The sequence below is a fragment of the Oncorhynchus keta genome, chromosome 10 (genome assembly GCF_023373465.1).
Source record: "Oncorhynchus keta strain PuntledgeMale-10-30-2019 chromosome 10, Oket_V2, whole genome shotgun sequence".
NCBI classification, from domain to species: Eukaryota; Metazoa; Chordata; class Actinopteri; order Salmoniformes; family Salmonidae; genus Oncorhynchus; species Oncorhynchus keta.
The window spans coordinates 66,377,111-66,387,728 of NC_068430.1; the positions used below are offsets into that span (position 1 = coordinate 66,377,111).

The 10,618-nt window shown below is 42.7% G+C and overlaps 1 protein-coding gene across 1 annotated transcript; it reads left to right on the top strand.

Moving 5' to 3' along the window:
- Nucleotides 1-963: 963 nt before the first annotated feature.
- On the top strand, nt 964-5,972 carry LOC118389257 (keratin, type I cytoskeletal 13-like). Its single transcript, XM_035779141.2, has 8 exons — nt 964-1,484; nt 2,356-2,438; nt 2,784-2,940; nt 3,665-3,829; nt 4,118-4,243; nt 4,676-4,896; nt 5,320-5,366; nt 5,572-5,972. Exons 1-8 carry the CDS (start codon nt 1,074-1,076, stop codon nt 5,676-5,678), a joined length of 1,317 nt encoding a protein of 438 aa, XP_035635034.1. The 5' UTR covers nt 964-1,073; the 3' UTR covers nt 5,679-5,972.
- Nucleotides 5,973-10,618: the final 4,646 nt, after the last annotated feature.

Here is a 10,618-nt window from a genome sequence, read left to right on the forward strand (position 1 = left end):
TTTCCGCATGCTATCTGTGCTAAATTAACTCAATATTACGAAGGTGTTACTAATGTTTGGTATACTTAGTGTATATTATTGTGTTTCTGTGTATTGTTTTGGCCAATCCACAAATACCTGTATTTGTGCAATAATGGGCAACCAACTATAACTTTGATGTGAAGTTTAGAGAACCTTTTGAAGGTAATTGTTATTGTATTCCTGAAGTCTCTCTCATGTCCTGAATGCCCTCTTGATTCAAGTGACATCTCTATAACAATTTGTAACTTCCTATTTGAATCTTTAACATAGTAAACCATCAAATAAATATCAGGGTAACCATTTCAAAAATTCCTCTTTATCAACACCCCATGTCACCTCACCGACTACTTTTATGGTATGATGATCAATGTATTTACATTTTCTAAATGGAAAACCTATATTTGGGAGACTTCTAAACCTGTTACCATTACCCTTGAACATAATATAATTAATTGTCCAATAACATTTGAAAAAGAAACATAATATTGATGAAATGTATAATTTGTATTTAAAAAAGATTTATGATCCTTCCATCTCTCCAAAATATAGCCTACCAACATGAGCATGTCATGTGAGCTAGCCTATTGTTCTACAAAGTTTAGGTAGAGGAGCCTATTTTCTGTATCCTACATTTTTCGGTGACTACAGAGGGGAAAGCAGACTTTCTGTTGCGGGTTCCAGTCGTTTGTCATCTCTTAAAACGTGAGCTACTATCTTATCATATTCATAACTTGCTTATCTGAAGTTTATCATGCCGTGACAGATGTCAGACTGTACAGAAAAGTGAAAACAATTATGGAGGCAGAATGCCAGCTCACTGTCACGCGCACCACACCTTAGTTCCCTTTTTAATGAGCTGACTAAGGACACACCTGTTGGATGCCTAATGAATATCTATTCACGTACATAATTATCTCAATGCGACATCCAGCCGCTCCCACCTTCAAGGGGGTATATATTCTGCTATCAGGCTTGAACTGGTTCACCACCAACTCTTCGAAGTACCACTCCGGGTTTTGTCAGCTCTACATACCCATCATCACAACGTCGCCATGAGTACTTTATCACTTCGAAGTTATGGAGGCAGCCGAGGCTCATCCTCCATGTCTCTCGGAGGAGGGTACCAGAGTCGCATCGCATCACGGGCACCAAGCGTCTATGGAGGGGCAGGGGGACAGAGTGTCCGCGTATCTTATGCTTCCGGCACCAGGAGCGGTTTCGATCTGTCCAGTGCGCTTGGAGGTGACAATGGCAGCTATGGTAGTAATGCAGTGTCGGTCAACGAGAAGGCCACCATGCAGAACCTCAACGACCGTTTGGCCACCTACCTGGAGAAGGTGCGCTCCTTGGAGACGGCGAATACTCAGCTCGAGCGTCAAATCCGCGAGTGGTACGAGAAGAAGACACCGGTCATTAGAGATTACAGTAAATACGAAGCTACTCTTGCCGACCTGCGCAGAAAGGCGAGTATTCTTAGGGCATCATAAATACAGTATATTGCTATATTGAGCGAGATTGATATTATTACATTTTGTTTCATCAACCTCACCCCTATTTACTATTGAGTTTGGATGAAGTTTTCTATGATGAGAAAAAATAAAATTAGGATATATAATTTACAAAAGTAAAATGTCTAAACATTTCTACTCAGGCAGGAAACAACATATATTCTCATATACAATTCAGTTCTAGCTTACAAGACACAAGTCATACGTTCATTGACTGACTGCATCTATGAAGCTGTCAGGCTGCAATATAAGTGTGCCCTCAGGATGTGCATTTGTAAACCCTTGACTTTAATAGAGGAATCATACCACGTTTACAGTAGTGATGGATTATAGGATTTACATGTCATGAGTGTTGTTTAGTATATTTGTCTCTATTGAAAGAAAGCAATTACCAAAAAAAGGGCTTGGCATGTGAAACCACTTCTGTTCAACTTATCTCCCTGTCAACATTTACACTCACACTCACACTCATGCCGCCTACATTACTTATTTCAAACGGGAGAGCCGTGAGCGTGATGACGACACGGATTGAATCATACCACTGTTCAATAGCATCTTGTATTATTTCATCTGATGTGATCCAAGTCATGCTGATTATTTTCATTTCCCATACATAACGGTGTGGCCTTTGTCATAGATAGGCTACATTATATATGCGTGGGTAGGAGGCTAATCAATAAGTTACTAACACACTATTATAGCTCTGATAGGCTCCTCCTTATCACGCAAACAAATGATGTAATCATTGTGATAAGGCTGACTGTGTGTAGTTGTCTTCCTTTTTTTATGTACCATGTACCAACCATTTTTGTTGTCCTGTTCTCAGATCAGTGCTGCCACTCTGAGCAATGCCAGTATCCTCCTGCAGATAGACAATGCCAAACTGGCAGCAGAGGACTTCAAAGTCAAGTGAGTACAAAGAGTCTATAAGATGGAAGCAGCAAACAACTGTTGAATTAATCTCAGAATAATACTTTAAATCAGGATTGGAATGGGAACTATACGTCATATGTAAACTTGAGTCATGCAACTTTTATACCCTTATTACAGTATGAAGCCACACCTACTATAACATTACTCAAGGTCAATGAGCCCATGACGTGATGTTAAATGTCACATTACTGTACACCTTAGATACATCATCAGCGGTCAACTGCACATAAAACTGGTCTGACTGGATTTGTGCCATTTGGTATGTTTACTGTTGGCGGCAACTGTTAATAATGCTGATTAACTCCATTTCCCTCTGGAAAGGTTTGAGAATGAAATGGTTATGCGTCAGTCAGTGGAGGCAGACATTTCTGGACTGAGGAAGGTTCTGGACGAGTTGACCATGTCCCGGTCAGACCTGGAAATGCAGATTGAGGGGCTGAAGGAGGAGCTGGTCTACCTCAGGAAGAACCATGAGGAGGTGGGTGTTCCCCAGGGCACTGTAGGGGCCTTGTAAGCTCCTACCAAAGCCCCTCTTTTATCATACCATATCCCCAAGAGTCATGGCACAGCCCTGTCAATAGCAAGACCTCCCCACAGTTCAAAATTCTTATACATTTTACCTAGATGAAAACAATGTGGTTGTGAGAGTCAAATGGAGTTGTCAGAGACATAATTCATTCTCATCGCATGCCAAGCAGTGTTGTCTTTGGCTGTATCAATGACAATGCAAACAAGAGATCAAACAGACCTTGTTTGGAGTGTCTGCGCTGTCTCTGTTTGGGTAGCTTTAAAGCTGTCAGCAAATTTGTCACAAGCCCTGCAGCAGTATGGAATAGATGTTAAAACCACACTTGAGATCACATGGTCACAAGTATTATTTCATGTTAGATTATCTTGAGTGTAAGTTATCATATAATTACTTTAGGACGGTTATATTAAATGTTATACAGAATGTCAGAGAAGCTGATGGAAATACACCATGAACACTGTAACTAGGTTATGAAAGATGGGGTTGAACCTGAGACACCACCTGTCTGTGACCCAATTTGACCCCACACCCCTATGTAATTGTGCTAGACAGTTTCCCTGTCTGGGACAGTCAAGTTGTATCTCATCTTACCCAGTGACAGCCTACCCAGGGGCAACCTCCATTGGCCTCTCATCTGGTGTTGACCTCTGTCATCACTCTGTGCCCCTTATAGGAGATTGCTGCCATGCGGGCTCACGTGAACGTCAGCTCAGTGAATGTGGAGGTGGATGCAGCACCCCAGCAGGACATGGCGTTGATGATGGAGGAGATCCGAACTCAGTATGAGGGCATCACCGAGAAGAATCGCCGCGAAATGGAAACCTGGTACAAGGGCAAGGTGAGGAGAAGAAGAGCCCAACCTTGTCTAGGGAGAAACTCTTGATCCATCTGTTCTGTTTTAGATAATATGAAAATGCACATATTAAAAGGAACACTATGTCCTATGAGGGCAGTATTTAAAGTGCTTATAAACAACCAATTACTGTGATCACATACTTGAAGCTATCTTATACTTGTTTGATCATGTCAATATAGAGATATCAGACCACAGAGAATGACTTTTGTGCATATTACCAGTACAAGTGGAGTTACACAACCCTTACCGTGTTCCTTCTGTACGTCCCAGTTTGATGAGCTGAACAAGGTGGTGACCCACAGCACAGAGACCCTCCAGACGTCCCGCAGTGAGATCAACGAGCTCAAGAGGACCTTTCAGGCCCTGCAGATCGAGCTGCAGTCCCAGCTCAGCCTGGTGAGGAAACAAAAGCCCCCTCAACCACCCTAACGTCACACCCCTCTCTGCCTCCTAGTTGATGCTAGACGCATGAGTTTGAGTTAGAGCTAGACTAGGTGTAATTACTGTAGAAGATTACTCGGAATTCGGAAATACATGACATTTACAAGATTCCACCTTCAGTTGAACAGTACAGTACAACTGACACCTCACAGTAAAAACATGATCATTTAGACCTCATAAATACATTCCTACCCTACGGGTTACATATGAGTCCTCAGGTTTACCTTTTAGAAACTGAAGATTATGGATTAGTTACAGAGAGAGAAGAGAGAAGCAATCAGTTAACTCAGAGCTTTGTAATTATCACTAACTATAGCCTAAATCAACACCACTTGTTGAATCGTCTGAAGTCTTTAACCCTTCCTCTTCCTCCCTCTCTCCCTATAGAAATCAGCCTTGGAGGGACAGCTGAATGAGACCGAGTCCCGCTACAGCATGCAGCTGAACCAGCTCCAGGGCATGGTCAACAGCCTGGAGCAGGAGTTGGGTCGCATGAAGACGGACATCGAGAGGCAGGCTGGCGAATACCGCATGCTCCTGGACATCAAGACCAGGCTGGAGATGGAGATCGCAGAGTACAGGAGGCTGCTGGACGGAGAGGATGTCGGGTAAGGAGAGGAGAGAAGAGAAGGCTGCAGATCCCTAAGTTACATACCCAATGGGATTTACATGGGCTTCACATCCCCAATGTAAATTATAAATGTGCATTTTACATACCCAATTACAAATCAACCCCTCCCCTATCCCTTTGACACACCACCTGCTGTAGGCACTTTGAATCTAAAAGGATTGGATACATGCAAGAACAATGGTGGGAATATTAGTAGAGTGGAAGATGGAGCAATCATCATTACGCTAATGACCTACAGCAGCCTATCTGATCATTACAGATCTACAAGAAGTGCACATGGGAAGGGGCCAGGGGTCAATTTGGAACTGGGCAATAGAGACTGTGTTACAGAGTAGAGGGATTAATGTAGAGTTGTTCAATATGAAGGTACTTAACACTTAAACTATCTTCTTCCCTCCAGGAGAGCTGTCATCACCAAGAAGGTTGAGATTGTTGAGGTCAAAAAACGTAAGTAGAGCGAGACCATTTTCTATCATATCAAATTCCATATTGATTGAACCCAGCGGTAGTAATTGTGAAGCACTCTAGAACACAAAGGATTTGGTTGATTTGAATGTGTTAAGGTGCTATGTGTTCTCATAGCTCTGTGCTTCTCCTCTTTAGCTATGCCCAACACTAAGTGTACTAATGGTTATTTGTCCCTACTTTGTAGCTGAGCCAGTGGTGACAAAGAGAGTGAGGACGGTGATTGAGGAGATGGTTGATGGAAAGGTGGTCTCCCGTACAGAGGATGTGGAGATGGAGGTCCCGAAAAAATAGATCCCTTGCCCACCCAAACCCACCTGTCATTAAAAGCCTGGTTCCGCCTACAGCTAAAAGGAATACCAGGAATGTTAAAATATTTGAATCTCCTCTGGATGGCATTGCTTTGGTGTTGCCTGTATGCTCAGTGAATGTACAGCACTGTGCAATCTTTGATAAATTGACCATATTTGATATTTAAATTGACAAAACAAACATGCTTTTGAATATCATTATTGATCAAATGATAATGTATGATGTTTGGTTGAATTGTCCCAAAATACATAATAAAATATGTTTCAATATCTACTGTATCATTGTCATTGTCTATTTGTTTTGAGCATGATCTCTCAAATAATTTTTCCTCTCAGTCCACTGTCTTATCATTGGAAAATAACATTGTTCAAAAGGGGATGATAAAATATCAAGGAACATTTAAAGAGATTATCTTATAACTTTTTTCTTATCTTTTCTTACCAAGATGGCATAGCAGTCAGACGTCCTTTGTCCTCGTCTTGTCGTGTCCCGTGTATATATATATATTTACATCTTTCTTCGCATATCATTATAGATTTTATTTTCCAAAAACTCAACTTCAAAACACTCTCCTGCAACCCACCTCACCAATTTAAAAAAATAAATAAGAATTTATCTGAAATCCAGAATAGAAGCTAGCCAGAAGCTAACCAGAAGCTAGCCAGTTTACTGGCTAACGTTAGTATTCAGCTAACCACGGTTTGTAGTCATCAGCTATCCTTTAGCTCAAAAAGGTATCGCCAGTTTTGTACAACGCTACTCAGACCAGAACACCGGACCTATTTTTCTCTGCATATCCCCGGATTTCAACCGCAAGCTCTGGACATTTACAGCTGGATCTCGCAGCTAGCTAGCTGCTATCCGTGTGACTATTGGTTTACGTCGATCCCGGAACAAACATCAATTATTCCGGAGCTAGCCAGCTGAAGAGTTCCATCAGCCACTCCTGGGCTACAATCACCTATCCGGACCCGTTTTACTGCCCATGCGGAGCCCCACCGGGCCTTTCTTCACTGGACTACCGACGTTATCTGCCCGAGGGAGTTATCCAACTGGCCCCTCCGTTGCGACGTTACCTGAATGCTCATCTGCGGCCCGTTAATCGTTAGCTGTCTCATCGGCTGCTATCTGAATAGGTCTATCGGACAATTGTTCTTGGGTCACTATAACTATATCTATTTTGCCAATTGGATTGATCCCCTCTACCACACGGAACCCCACTAATCTACCGACGGAAACGCATGAGGTGGCTAAAAACAGACCATCCTATGCTAGCTTGCTACCGATGGCCCGGCTAGCTGTCTGAATTGCCGTTACCCCAACCAACCTCACTACTTACTGGACCCTTATGATCACTCTACTAAGCATGCCTCTCCTTAATGTCAATATGCCTTGTCCATTGCTGTTCTGGTTAGTGTTTAGTGTCTATGTAGAGGTAAATCCAGGCCCTGCAGTGCCTAGCTCCACTCCTATTCCCCAGCCGCTCTCATTTGATGACTTCTGTAACCGTAACCCTCAATCTCACACAAATGATCAATGAACCTACCAGGTACCACCCCAAAGCCATAAACACGGGCACCCTCATAGATATCATCCTAACCAACTTGCCCTCTAAATACACCTCTGCTGTTTTCAACCAAGATCTCAGCGATCACTGCCTCATTGCTTGCATCCATAATGGGTCAGCGGTCAAAAGACCTCCACTCATCACTGTCAAATGCTCCCTGAAACACTTCAGCGAGCAGGCCTTTCTAATCGACCTGGCTGGGGTATCCTGGAAGGATATTGATCTCATCTCTTCAGTAGAGGATGCCTGGTTATTTAAAAAAAAATGCCTTCCTCACCATCTTAAAAAAGCCAGCCCCATTCAAGAAATGTAGAACCAGGAACAGATATAGCCCTTGGTTCTCACCAGACCTGACTGCCCTTAACCAACACAAAAACATCCTATGGCGTTCTGCATTAGCATCGAACAGCCCCCGTGATATGCAACTTTTCAGGGAAGCTAGAAACCAATATACACAGGCAATAGAAAAGCCAAGGCTAGCTTTTTCAAGCAGAAATTTGCATCCTGCAACACGAACTCAAAACATTTCTGGCACACTGTAAAGTCCATGGAGAATAAGAACACCTCCTCTGCTGCCCACTGCACTGAGGATAGGAAACTCTGTTTCAATAAGCATTTTTCTACGGCTGGCCATGCTTTCCACCTGGCTACCCCTACCCCGGTCAACAGCACTGCACCCCCCAAAGCAACTCGCCCAAGCCTTCCCCATTTCTCCTTCTCCCAAATCCAGTCAGCTGATGTTCTGAAAGAGCTGCAAAATCTGGACCCCTACAAATCAGCCGGGCTACAATCTGGACCCTTTCTTTCTAAAATGATCTGCCGAAATTGTTGCAACCCCTATTACTAGCCTGTTCAACCTCTCTTTCGTGTCGTCTGAGATTCCAAAGATTAGAAAGCAGCTGCGGTTATCCCCCTCTTCAAAGGGGGGGTGGGACACTCTTGACTCAAATTGCTACAGACCTATATCTATCCTACCCTGCCTTTCTAAGGTCTTCGAAAGCCAAGTCAACAAACAGATTACCGACCATTTCGAATCCCACCATACCTTCTCCGCTATGCAATCTGGTTTCAGAGCTGGTCATGGGTGCACCTCAGCCACGATCAAGGTCCTAAACTATATCTTAACCTCCATTGATAAGAAACAATACTGTGCAGCCATATTCATTGACCTGGCCAAGGCTTTCGACTCTGTCAACCACCACATCCTCATCGGCAGACTCGATAGCCTTGATTTGTCAAATGATTGCCTCGCCTGGTTCACCAACTACTTCTCTGATAGAGTTCAGTGTGTCAAATCGGAGGGCCTGTTGTCCAGACCTCTGGCAGTCTCTATGGGGATGCCACAGGGTTAAATTCTTGGACCGACTCTCTTCTCTGTATACATCAATGATGTCGCTCTTGCTGCTGGTGAGTCTCTGATCCACTTCTACGCAGACGACACCATTCTGTACACTTCTGGCCCTTCTTTGGATACTGTGTTAACAACCCTCCAGACGAGCGTCAATGCCATACAACTCTCCTTCTGTGGCCTCCAATTGCTCTTAAATACAAGTAAAACTAAATGCATGCTCTTCAACCGATCACTGCCTGCACCTGCCCGCCCGTCCAACATCACTACTCTGGACGGTTCTGACTTAGAATATGTGGACAACTACAAATACCTAGGTGTCTGGTTAGACTGTAAACCCTCCTTCCAAACTCACATCAACCATCTCCAATCCAAAGTTAAATCTAGAATTGCCTTCCTATTTCGCAACAACGCATCCCTCACTCCTGCGGCTCATGCAAACATAACGTTGTAAAACTGACCATCCTTCCGATCCTCGACTTCGGCGATGTCATTTACAAAATAGCCTCCAATACCCTACTCAATAAATTGGATGCAGTCTATCACAGTGCCATCAGTTTTGTCACCAAAGCCACATATACTACCTAGCACTGCGACCTGTACGCTGTCGTTGGCTGGCCCTCGCTTCATATTCCTCGCCAAACCCACTGGCTCCAGGTCATCTACAAGACCCTGCGAGGTAAAGTCCCCCCTTATCTCAGCTCGCTGGTCACCATAGCAGCACCCACCTATAGCACACGCTCCAGCAGGTATATCTCTCTGGTCACCCTGAAAATCAATTCTTCCTTTGGCCACTTCATCTTCCAGTTCTCTGCTGCCAATGACTGGAACGAACTACAAAAATCTCTGAAGCTGGAAATGTGACAGGTTAAAGGAAATATTCATAGCCTGTTATACATTAAAAAGTATTAGTAAGTTCATAGTATGTGAGGATCTTAAAACATCTAAGGTTAAAAAGATCATGCATTCAGTATTAGTGGACAGAGATTGATAACATTCATATAATTGTGTTAAAGTTAAAATCCTTCAAGCGTACAAAGGGTACGAATTGTGAGAGGAATGTGTAAACGATATATTGATTACTTTATTTTGTGGTGCCTAATGGAAGGGTAAAAGTGTTAATCTGTAATCTACTAAATGCTCTTAATCTATTATCCTAAAATCGATTGCTCTGGTCTCCACCCATGAGGAAACAAACCGTTTCACTCGTGATTATTTCTCCCCTTTTCAGGTACGTTATTGATGATAAAAAAAATAGTAATTTAAATGCAATAACTCGCTAACATGTCAAGAGTGTTTAAGGTGTGTCTTAGTAACATCTTGAGGAAGTTAGAATTAAGTTTGCAGAGAGTAATATGAGCCCTGCTCGGTTGTAGCGAAGAATAGCTTCGTGCTGAGAGTAGCTGCCATTTTATGTCGATTGTGAATGAACATGTGCGTTGTTAATAAGATATTTTGCGGTGTTATTTGTATAATGGTTTTTCAAATACTTTATTGCCTGTTGATAAATTGAGTTATGGTTTACTGAGTTAAAGCTTTGTGCTTAAGTTATATTGAAATTAGTATCTGTTTCAGTGAATTAGTGTATACTGTTGTGACTTGAAAAAGCCTTGTACCCTAAAGACTATCTATTTCCTGTAGATCTGTTGTTCTGTAAAATGTGTTACTTTTGTAAAATGATTGCACTAAAAGTTATTATTGAGGAAATTACACCGTATCACTCTCGTGATTATTTCTCCCCTTTTTTCAGGGGCGTAACAGAAACACTCGTCTCCCTCACTAGCTTTAAGCACCAGCTGTCAGAGCAGCTCACCAATTACAGCACCTGTACATAGCTCATCTATATTTTAGCCCAAACAACTACCTCTCCCCCTAATGTTTTTTTTTTTGCTCCTTTGCACCCCATTATTTCTATCTCTACTTTGCACATTCTTCCACTGCAAATCTACAATTTTTACTTGCTATATTGTATTTACTTTGCCACCATGGCCTTTTTTTGCCTTTACC

Bases quoted from the DNA above. Each gene is read 5' to 3' on its own strand.
- LOC118389257 (XM_035779141.2), top strand. From the start codon at position 1,074: ATGAGTACTTTATCACTTCGAAGTTATGGAGGCAGCCGAGGCTCATCC. The intron at 1,485-2,355 runs GCGAGTATTCTT...TCCTGTTCTCAG, and splicing joins TTGCCGACCTGCGCAGAAAG to ATCAGTGCTGCCACTCTGAG. The intron at 4,244-4,675 runs GTGAGGAAACAA...CTCTCCCTATAG, and splicing joins TGCAGTCCCAGCTCAGCCTG to AAATCAGCCTTGGAGGGACA.